Raw genomic sequence first — 12,180 nt, forward strand, 5'->3', positions numbered from 1 at the left:
TCATTTAGTGACCCTCGCCCTCAAAACTGCATCTGCGCTGTAATATTTAGATATATATTGAGTACTGAAAAAGCTCAAATAATAGATCAGTTTCGACACAGTTTGAATGGTATCACATCAGTAAATGCACATATACACTGCAGGGACCGGTAAGCCATTGCAGCCAAGTGTGTACCTACTGTGACTGATGTGTAAGCAGGAAAGTTATTAATTGTAGACGGTGTAAGAAAGAAATCTTAAGAAAACGAGCTCCCGCTATTCAGGCTTTTATGCTGTTTATAAACGCAACCCAGAGTTTCCGTATACCTAATGTACGGAGCCGTCCTACTTCAGCTGTGAAATTCGAGGCACGAAAACAAATAAGTAGGGTAAACGAGTACAACTCGCCTTCAGCCAAGTGACGTGACCGGGGATAATAGCACCCTTTGGGACCACAGTGTCCATTGTTACAAACCGTCCACTGTATCACGATTTATACTGTCAGAATGTCCACTGTATAAGATCGTCCACTATAAAATGTCTACCTACTAATCAATTCGTCCTCTTTACCATTTCAGTCACTCTACCAAATGGTCGATCGACTGTACATATCGATACGTCATCTCTAGGTATAAAAAGGAACGAGGGCAAATTCAATGACTTTACATAACTTATGAAATAGCTAGTAAGTAGGTATTAGTTTGATAATCAAACTGATAAAAATGACATTAAACATATTTCTTTCTTGAAAGTTGCTCACAAAATCAGGACGCATACAACAACACGACGATGTACAATTACTACAAATAAAATATTTTCTATTCTATTCTATTCATATTGTAGCCCATTCTTTAATATTTTAATACAGTAACTATTGATTAAGTGGGCGTTTAGAGGCAGTGGACACTGTCGAGGGCCCAAAGGATATTATATCACGACTTCAGCTCCAAATTATCGCCACTACGTTCTAACAGACTTAAGACTTCTTTATAAGCAAAAATTCATTGATTTTACCTATCAAGATTTATATAAATCTAAGAAATAATCGTACCTCCAAGTTACCGTGTAACGTACGGAGACGTACAGCGCCATTTACATTAGCTGTCAAATTCCAAGCACGATTTGCACGATTGTCTTTGTTTGTGCACATTTTTTTGCTGAATTAGAAATGTGTATGGTAATGAGAGCCTGCAATTAAAACGAATAAAACAAATATCTTATAATAAGCTTTATTTAATTATGAGTTAACAAATATTTTCGTATTTTTGAACAGGTTGTGACCTTAACTGAATACAAGTCAAATTGCGTATGCAGATTTTTACCATACATCTTACAGAAAAATAAACACTGAGAACTGTTTCTATGAATATTAATATTTATTTTATACTTACAATAAGAATTCAATTCAGTTTCAAAAGCATCATGTATTATAATACATAAAGTTAGAACTATAGCTTAAAAATCTTCATGCGTCCGCAGACCGATCGATCATGACTTACTTTAGGTATGCGAACTTTAAATTATAATTTAAATTAACTACACTCCAGCCTACCGGGCGGGCTCCGACCACGTACAAATACATTTTTGGTGCAACTTTCACATATCAAATTGTTCGGATTTACATAATATAACTGCGATGTGGGAAATAAAAGGTGCTTTATAACATTGTGGTTATTTTGTAAAGATTTAACGCAAACTGACGATGGCTCAGCGTGTTTGCTCGCGTTATTTACACTTGGTCTTTCTGAGCACCCAGTTGACACCTGATTACCGCCATAAATTATTGAAGGGGTAAAGCCAAGTGTAAATGACCCCAACAAAACGCATATTGTATAAAATATCATGAGCAGCAAGTACCAGTAAATTATCCTAACGTATATCGCCACCGACAGCATTTGCGTTACGAACAAACTCGAATAAATGTATTATTGCGTAGACGCGCAGATTTATTGTTACAAAACACTTTACATTTTAATACCCAATCTAATTTGATTATACTATCTAGCAAATAGAAAGTAACAATTAGGTACAACTATGGTATTTACGATCATGTTTAGACATATATGGTTTAATTACACTTCATTATAATATTGCCTTGTACAATACGAGTTAACGAACATTTGTGCCATTTTCAACGAAAAGGATACTTATTGTCGGTTGTCTATAAGGCGCTATTTCCATGTAGGCTTAATTTGAAATCAACCTTATCGACAACCGGCCTTTTGGTTAAAAGCGTCACATTTAACGATGAAAATACTTCATTTTGTTCACCATAATTCATCAAAAAACATGATTGAAGAACTAAAAAAATTACATTTACAATTTTCGACAATAATCGCATTATTTATACTTTTTCTAAAAATATGAAATCGACACAACAAGATGTTTTTAATGTTGAATCACTTCAAATATACTTAGCCAAAAATGAATAACTTCTAATGCGGGAATACACATTTGTGATGACTACATCTGTGACTAATCCATTACTCGTACCGACGGCAATGAGGCAACCCCAGGTTAGTCCGAAGCAGACATATTGCCGTCCACAATACCTTACTCCTACGCTCACGCGTTGTCGATAATACTTGCCGCGCCTTGACCAAGCACAAATATACAAATGTATTTCCTCCTAAGCTGTACAATTTCAACACCGACAACGCAGCGGCCGCGGCGACCATACTATACACCATTTAGTAAAATTTAGCCATGCTGTAATTTTTCACACGCATAGGGAAGACTCGAAAACCATAACGACCAACGAAATGTAACGCGTTTTTGAAACTTTAACAATAACATAAAAAGTGATGACCAAATCGAGACCAATGGTTAGTTTAGCGTCTCGCGCGGCCGCGGCACTCGGCGCCGACTCCCGTTACCCAGACTACTCAGTCTATTCGCATCCTGACCGCCTCTACGCATGGGTGGTATTCCACCTGCCCAATGTGTATTTTCGTCTCACATTTTGCTTAGTGAGAGAGTAAGACGCAATGCGCAAGAAATTGGACAGCTGGAATAGCAACCTACGTAAGTCAACATCCCTGGCGTGCGCCGTGCCTCACTATGTAAGCGAGAAGTGCTATTGAAATGACCGCGCTCAGAAGAGCGTCGCCGACTATCCTAATCAAAATGATATACAGTCATAAGAACTACATGAAAAGAAAGCTCGCAAACGTGAATTGACTGTTGCCCGTAGCCGCGTTTGTACACGAAGGTGAAATGTTAGTCAGTCTTGTTGGGATCGGTCGCTCGGCCCGGGTCGGGCACGCCCGCGAACAACCTATACACGCTGTAATGAACTTTTACATAAATTATTGCACGATAAATAGCGATGCCATCAAATAGGACCGATTACTTCCACACTGAAAAGCTTTTGACACTTTCTTACTTATTGCATGAAATTACGTCATATATTAAAACTATAATTAAAGAATACGAGCATAAATAATGATAGGAAAGTATGTGGCCTCTATAGGAACGGAGCCGATTTAAATAATATGATAACCATACTTGTTTCGCACGTGAACTTAGTTTACAAAATGACTAAATAAAATCTAACCTAGAATGCTTTAGTCTATGCGTCGCGCGCTCGCTCGAGCCTCGAGTCACAACCTGTATGGAATAAAGCCACAAGGAACGTTCAACGCACAAACCGAACGACATAACGTAAGTCATATGTTATGGTAATGCTTTACTAAGTAACAAAATCCAATACACAGCGTAAGTAATGAAAACGGGACGTCGATTGCGTCAAGCGACACTAGTTTGTTACATCTATGATGATGGAGGCTGGAATGGACCAACGCGGACCTAAGTTATGTAAATGAGGTACTTATAGTAAATCTCACGTCTCAAAGTGGCGGCTGCCCATCACCGATAAGCGAGTACCTTTTTTTTTCTTTGATAGCTGAGCTTCAGCCACCAAAAACGCTTCAAGGCAAGGTAACACTCGAAGCGACTTGGAGCGTTTCATTATGGCCCTCGGCTTAATTTCTGCCAACCGTGCCAACAACGAGCAACTAATTAATAATATCTCTCCTATTCACACAAGATCTACTAGTTATTGTACGTTTCTTGGGAGAGAAAATACTGGAGCTAGTCGCTATGTCGCCAATAAGTCAGCCGCCAGAAAGGGAAAGAATTGAAAATATTAAACATAATTCGCTACGGACGGGAACACAAAACTGAACTGCGACCACACCCCGCCGTCTCCGCCTCGACCCTCGCGGTGAACTCTACTGATGACGGTGACCAACGGTCGCGATCTGAGTATCGATTCAAATAACAATGATTCCACTCTTGTCGACAAACACTATAATATAATAAAGATCTCAATAGTAATGACAACAGAGATTTAAAGTCGCTTCAAAATGAACGGCGATCGTGTATGTTTCTGAGCGACGATAACCTTATTAAATTTACATAAAATTCTTTATATAAGTATTTTACATGTGATTTTAATCGTAAAAGTAGAAGCTAGGTTGTGGCGATGAGCACAGTTATAACTTATTACCGACGCTTGAAATAGTATCTCAATGATTCCGAAAGGGATAGTGGTCCCAACAAAAAAAAACTACGGCGAGGTCACGACACCGCGCGTCTGCGGCTTCGTCGAGTGTTACCAATGTTACCATCCTTCACACCCTGAACTGACACTCCAAACCCTTTTGCAACCTATTAAACCTTGTTGCTGTACGAGTAGAAGTGAGATGCCACGTTCGGGCATCACTGTCACTCATGGCGACTCGCTTCTTGCCGCCGGCGCGCGAAATTGTGACCGGTTAATTGTTAATCCAGAGATAAATAAGGACATGCAAATAATGTTAACACAATAACGAATTAGATGTAACTTTCACTACATTGGAATACTATTCCAAATTTTGCACTCTATACGTTGAAGTATATTCTTAAACGTATAGAGTTGATCAAAATGTTCTGCTATAAAGCCACTAAACATTTTACAATACGGGCTACCATCTTAATAAAATTATAGATCTAAACTTTCTTATGCACCTATCAGTTTGTATTTATTTTAAAGAAACCACCACATCATCAGTCATCACATGTCTCAATACACGCGCGCACATATACCACGCTTACAAACCAATTTAATATTTGCGTATACATATTTAATAAGTTTTAGGTAAGTACAAGCTTTTATCGCTCACTGTATTTTTTTTCCACAGGCAACTAATAATCATCGAGACAATTCTAAAAACCCCAAACACAATTAGGTTGCGTTGTTTTATCACAGAGTTCCTATGGCCACCTCCTGTCTCCATCATCAGATCAGCTCGATGGTACCATAATATTGCATTGTCACCCGACTTAAATAAGTATGCAAATTTTCAGCTTCAATGGAAGTCGGAAAGTGGGTCAAATTTAACTTGCAAGATTTGACCCGTACTCATACATAGGTACATAGCAAGTTAATAAAAAGCTTGTAAAATAGATTGTAATACCAATTTTGTGTATGCACTCGTAAATGGCATTTCCGAGTATTAATGTGTGTTTCTCATTGTGTTTAATATAAGATAGTTTTGATATCACATTTATCAAGGTAGCCCTGATTGTAAAACGTAGGAATCGAAAATCTCGTCCCTCAACCCTTGCAGCATTAAGTTTCCAATTTATTCCTAAGTACAAATTCGGCCAAACTTGACGAGTTTATTCGAAACCAATCATCTTTAAATAAAATCCATTTTAAGTTTTTTTAACTCAAATCTCGACCACTGATCGCTTGAAAATCCCGCGTTTACAGTTACTTTGCCTCGCGAATGACAGCTTTGAATAAAATTCCTACCAGGTTTTTTTGGATGGACTACAATATAAACTCTTTAATAAAATCAATTCAATAAAAACATCAATCTTCAATAAAAACTCTTCAGGATTTTTTAGAACTGGCACATAAGAACAAACTGGAGCACTTTTACTGCAGCGCAGAGGGGTCGATACCAGTCTTCGACAGGCCAATCATTAAGGCTTCAGATTTATGATTTTTCTATCTCTGAATTTGTTCAATAGTTATTTGGTGGTCAAGGTGGTTTTAAGGTGGTGTTCGCACATTGCCAGAGTTATGTTGACCGGACGTTCTGAAAACAAACACCATCTGGTGAAACCGTTATTTTGATTCTATTGACTTGACCACTTTCCACTTTTTTATGTCTGTGTAGATTTAATGTAAATTCAGTGTCAAACACGCTTCAGTTAATGATGAAAAAGTAACTTAGTTTTTTTTTTAAGTTTTTAGCAACACGCAATGAATTAATTCTTGCATTCATTATATTAAAAATTACTTCAAATTGAGAAATCGCGTCAAAAAGTTATATTGTTTATCATTAGCAAAGCCTACTTAAAACACTTTACTACAGTCCGTCTAAGCTAACTTTGCATCAAAATGAAGAGAACAGTGTAAGCAACGACATATTTTCATAGAAATTAGACAGTAATGATGACATAACCACACTTTTTCATTGCAAATGCCATGCAAAGTTAGCTTGGTCCAACTACGTTTTTTATCACCCAATAAAGACAAAGTTTCAGTTTCAGAGATAGAAAAATCCCGGCAAACACCCTCATCGAGCGGGTAAGCGACGGGGGCGATGTCCTCGCTAGAAGCGCGAGAGGCCGGCGAAGGGTTTCGCGAGCCCGCGAGCGGTGCGCGCGTGCGCGTGCGCGTGCGCGTGCGCGTGCGGGCGTGTGTGCGGGCACGAGTGTGGCGTGTGTGTGTGAGTGTGTGTGTGACGGTGCAAGTGCGCGTGCGTGTGCGCGCGTCACTTGCCCGTGCGGGCGGCGCACTTCTTCTTTTTGCGTTTGAAGAAGCAGCAGCATCTGGAATAGACGGATTGCCTGTATGAAGATTTACGGAGTCTGCCGTCAACTAAATGATACATTGGGCGAGTTATATTTTTCAATTAACCTTGTATGGCAAAAAATAGTTATAGGACTAGTGAAATAACAACACATGACAGTGACAGACAAATAGGTCATTTTGGGACTGAAAAGGTATCTAATTTTGCTTTGTACGTAAAATTTGATCTCTATCAATCGAAAAAAAAAACATTATGTCTTACGAGGTTAACACACTGAGCACATTAAAGTAATTTTATTATTGTGCTAGCAATATCTGATTGCTGTTACACTCATACGAATAAAGATAGAACTTTAAAATTGTACTGAGGCATATCAAGTATACCTTGACACGTGATATACATTGGTCATTCGATTTTGAACAAAACTGATATACAACGACTAAGATGCAAAATTGTACAACGATACATGATGATAAACTGCCCCACAAAACTATTAAAAACGAGTTTTGAGATATAAAAGGGATTTATAATAGATAATACATAATAAATCAGTTGTTTTTACATTAGAAGCTCTAAGAAAGTTTTCTAAAATATAAATAATTTAAAATGCACTAACTCGTTTATAGCTATTTAATTCACGTATTATCGTGCAAAAAGGTAGTTTTAAATCGGTGTCCCCATCATTAAAAAAATATCTACTGTTAAATAACACAAGCATCATATTAAAAGGGGATTGATAGAAGTTGAATGTCATAAATTCAGATCTGAGGTTCTAATAATGCAATAACGTAATGTTTAAATAAAAAAAATTGTAGCTAAATTCGTTACAAGTTTGGCCACTACTAACGATAAATTAAATCATGCAAAGTACAATAGTCAGTTGCAGGTAGCGTCCAATATAGTTTAAAGAGAACAGAGACAAGTTGTTTCAAACTGTTACAGGCATTTCAAAGTTAGTTCGTGCTTTAAAAATGGTTTTAATCCATTGGATTTTCTACTGTAGAACATATAAATTAAAGTCAATATTTAAAACATCTGCCTATCGTATGATGTTTAGAGGTAAGGTAGAAAATCAAATGTATAAAAACCGTTCACGCACAAACTAAAGATGGTAATTTTAAGTCACTTACGTCAGTCGTTCACCATCCGTGCCCCGTATATGGGTCACGGCCAACCTCTATTACAAAGCCGTAATGTTAACAGTTCAGATCGGGACAGTGTTAAACTAGGTAATATGAGCCTTGATTTCTATTATTCTATCAAACTGTAGTGTAGTAGTGGCGTAACTATAGGGTGGCAAAGTGGACAAAATGCCAGGGCCTCTATGGCCCGAGAGAACCCCCAAATAGATCGAAAGGCCGGGAGTCCGTTGTCCTCATGCGATGAATTTGCCTCAGGCCATCTTTTAAACGACAAGGCAACCGCGACGCTACCCGCTCACCGGTCAGTCAGTCCTTACACAATAAAAAAGAAATAAAAAGGTTTCGTACAGTTGGAACACTGACTTGGTGTCGTCCTGGAGGTCCTGGTCGTGCTGCGGCGCCGTGATGGGCGTGTTGGAGTGGCCGGCCGTGGGGTCGTCCGCGCCCAGCTCGCCGTTCGTCGACGACACCACCTGCGCACCGAGGGGTTAGAGGGACCCGGTACCGGTACCGGTACTGACCGTCAACTCGGTACGGCGACATATTAGGTGGGATTTACAACTCATTTTTGGAAGGAGAAATAATTCGTTCACAAAATAATTCGAACTCGAGATACAGACCTCGGATTCCAATCATTTAGTAATAATTAATTGTGAATTACATTCGTGGACACAATTTTGTAGAAGTAGAAGTAGGTGTATTGTGAATATTGTGATCAAATAACTGCAAAAGCGGTCAAAACAAAAAGCTGGTTCTACAAAAATGTGATTACGAAAGTTTAACACGAAAATTAAGGTAATCAATTGAATTTTCGCATTAACCGACTATCGACCCTAGATCGGCAAGAGATGACTAGCGACATCGTATTGCTCTAGGCATAACTGTAAGCTGCGGCACATGCACTAATTATCATCCCGTAAATATGTCATGTTATGAAGATTCAAGTACCCAAATATTCACCCGATCACTCGAAGAAAGTGCAAAAACCAGCGTATTTGTACACTTTCCTCGCAAACTCTATGTTTACATAACCCTTTCAGACCACTTTGATATAATGGTGCGGTTTTGTTTTACATTTGTAAATTTTAACAAAGTAATGCTTAAATAATTTGCAATTTTACAGCCTGAAATAGTTAAGTAACAATACTAAACAGGTTCGTAAATACATGAATATAACGAGTGAGTATAAACAGTATATTTTTAATAGTTCAATAAAGGTAAAGCATCATTAAAGTCACTAACGTGATTTTTATTCTTTAATCTATTTTATATGTAATTATTAAGATTAAATTAAGTCTTTTATCCAGTAATGATAGTAATGTATTGCACAAAACAAAATGTATGTGTTATACAAAGTTATACCTCTTATAAGATGAAATCCAAAAGCTTGTTTTTTGAATATAAACAAACATTCATTTCAAGAAGTATTCAGTAATTACTTATTAGGTACGAAGTGTTTATAGAAATGTATTTTTAGCAAGATTGTTTCATAATATTTATTTAATTTTAAATTTGCTATTATTTTATAAATAAAAGCATTAAAGAAAAACAACATCTAGAAGCCAACAATGACTAAAGACAACATTGCAGCATACAAAGCAAAAAAACAAGACCAAATATTAGCGCATATATACATATATTCAGCGAGTAAGAAGTCCTAAATCAGTTAGTCAATATTTTATTATCCACCAAAAAATAAACGTCTTTTGCGCGTCGAAGGGTGTGCGGTAAAACCCGATAAGTCGTGCAAATGAGTTTTTGCAATTAAAACTATATGTGACGTGCGTAGAGTTGTTATTTAAGTGACAAAATATCTACTTATCGGGTTTGACCATCCCTAATATCTATGACAAAACAATAGTAAATAAAAAATAAAAACAGAGATATCCGACTTACTGGGAAAAACTCAAAATATAGTTTCGTTAGTATTTTTATATCAAAAATATATATTTTATTTTTATTCTTCTAAAAACTGGAATTGTTATGTGAGTATACATAAGTGAGTATAAGTCACAGGAAAAGAGATCGGACTTCTTATTCAGATAAAACATAAGTAGCTGTTTATGAATGAATATTGGCTGTGCTTCAGTAAGCTTTTTGACAACAGCACATTATAGTCGACTTTTACATCGAAGACAAAACTTCAAATGTACGCTCAGCTGCAAGTGCATGGCAACTTTTACAAATTTGTAGCTCGCTGTACACTGTAGTCATATGGCAAAAATTTAATGTTTGCAACGTTTGCGGGTTCATCCACATTAATATGTACATTAACAACACGTGACAACATGTGACGTAATCGTCACTATGAAAAAGGTCTAACAAAATATTTTTTTTGTGTGATTTAATTAATGATGCCTGATAATGACGCCTTAGCGCTACTTAGATTATTCTTTTTTACTTTTTTTATTTCCTCATAGTCACTGTTTTAATAGCAAGTTTTGACAGCGGCACACTACGAAATGTACGTTTGTTAATGTACAATTAAGTTAATGTACCTACGGGTAGCAAAATGCTTATTACGCAGTCGAGTTGCCTCTGAAGAAAAAGTACTTAATAGATTTTTTTACAAGAGTGTGATTTTACCATGTCTTCGATGTAATAACCCGACTGCCAAGCGACATGCAGACAGTCACACGAGGCTTGCCGCAAAATTAAACTAACCGTGGACACGGACCCGGGGAATTTCACATACCGAAAATGCTTATTCTTCAACAGCTAAAAAATAAATACACCAATATACATTCACAATGTACACAACGTTGCGCTTAATCACAGGAAAAGCATGCATAAAATAAAACTATTTAACTACATTCATGATAAAATTACAAAGACGTATTTATATTTTTTGTTTTATATCTACTCATAACGAAGCTAATAATTTATAAATAAATTTATTTTGTTCAACCCAATCTTTAAAGTAATACATAGACACAAATCGCTGCCTGTCACTACCGTCTACTCATGAGATCAGATTATTCTGTATGTTGCATGTAATCGTATTTTTTTTATGTCGATATTTTCATCTTCTTAGCAGATGCTACTCAATAATTTTAAGAAATAATAATGTACCTTTGGCGCTAAAGTGTGTCGCTAATAAGTATTTAGAAAAAAAACGTAAAAAATACCAGGGTCAATTATTATTAACGAGTCAGAGAAATGACGGTAATAAATACCACCAAACCACCAAATACCGGACGTAATAAATACCAGGGTTAATTATTTATAACTAGTCAGAGAAATGACGGTATTAAAACAATGAGTTGTGTCATGTCTATTCGTCTTCTTTGGTGGGTTGTTTGTGCAGAGTTCGGCGTAGGCGATGAATCTATTGCTAGGCTCTGATTTAAATAAAGTACATATAAACCTCTATTCTTCCTCGGACCACGAGAGAATTGTCCCGCTCTTTAATAACGACATTTTATATTATAAATCTGTGGGGTTCTGTAAACTGCAACGCAACGAAAATAGCAAAATAATATTAAACTGGGCCTGTAACAGGAGTAAATAACAAAATGGTAGGTAGTTAAACTTTGCTAAAGAGCAACAATATATTAGTTTTTTTTTGTTATACCTACATATATTCTTTTTTCGCATTGGTATTAATACTAATTTTGAAGTTACCAAAAAAGGTTATAGTATATTATTTGGAACAGAAAATCAAATAGGGTTAAATTAAGATATTTATTGATTGGTAAGTGTCGTTGAATATTTTTGACTAACATCATTATCAATATTCCTTACTTGAATCATTTTTAGCATTCATCACTGTTACCTAGGCCACACCCGGTATTTTATTTTAATATGTATATCAGGAGAAACTTTCTTAATAAAGACCTCGTTACCTCTTAGGCTTCCTAACCATTTAGGTTAGGGAGCCTAAGAGGGGATTTTTGTAGTTACTCGAGCGCGTCAGATTAGATGAGTCATATCTTACTACCCCGTGGAGTCTACCTTTACCACTTTTAGCCGTCTATGCTGCGTTTGATGCATTGGCTGGTGCAGGGTTGGTGGGGGGTTGAACAAATCGTAAAGCAGATTGTGGATTTCGTCATTTTAGTCCAAATTAATGCTATAATTGTGCTATTACTAAATCTGACAATTATTTGTACGCATTTCCTTACAATGTGAAAATCGGGCGTCGAACTTGTGGTCGTCAGATTAAGGAAATGCGTACAAATAAGTGTCATATTAAGTTATAGAAAAATTATTAGCATTAACTTGGACCAAAACGACCAAATCCATAATAT

General features: G+C 36.7%; 1 protein-coding gene across 11 annotated transcripts in view; it reads right to left on the minus strand.

Annotated features, from left to right (window-relative positions):
* Positions 1-1,192: 1,192 nt before the first annotated feature.
* LOC134748983 (casein kinase I) overlaps positions 1,193-12,180 on the minus strand; it is a 47,089-nt gene continuing 36,101 nt past the window's right edge. For 4 of the 11 annotated variants that reach the window (XM_063683856.1, XM_063683858.1, XM_063683857.1 and 1 more), the window contains 3 exons: positions 10,626-10,648; positions 8,279-8,403; positions 1,193-6,825 (listed from right to left, as the gene is read on the minus strand). In XM_063683856.1, coding sequence (XP_063539926.1) covers positions 6,353-6,825; positions 8,279-8,403; positions 10,626-10,648 — 621 coding nt within the window. In that variant the 3' untranslated portion in view covers positions 1,193-6,352. Of the gene's footprint in view, positions 6,826-8,278; positions 8,404-10,594; positions 10,649-12,180 lie in introns of all 11 variants that reach the window. The other 7 variants (XM_063683860.1, XM_063683864.1, XM_063683867.1 and 4 more) reach the window with 7 other exon arrangements.

Source organism: Cydia strobilella, chromosome 17, assembly GCF_947568885.1.
Source record: "Cydia strobilella chromosome 17, ilCydStro3.1, whole genome shotgun sequence".
NCBI lineage: Eukaryota > Metazoa > Arthropoda > Insecta > Lepidoptera > Tortricidae > Cydia > Cydia strobilella.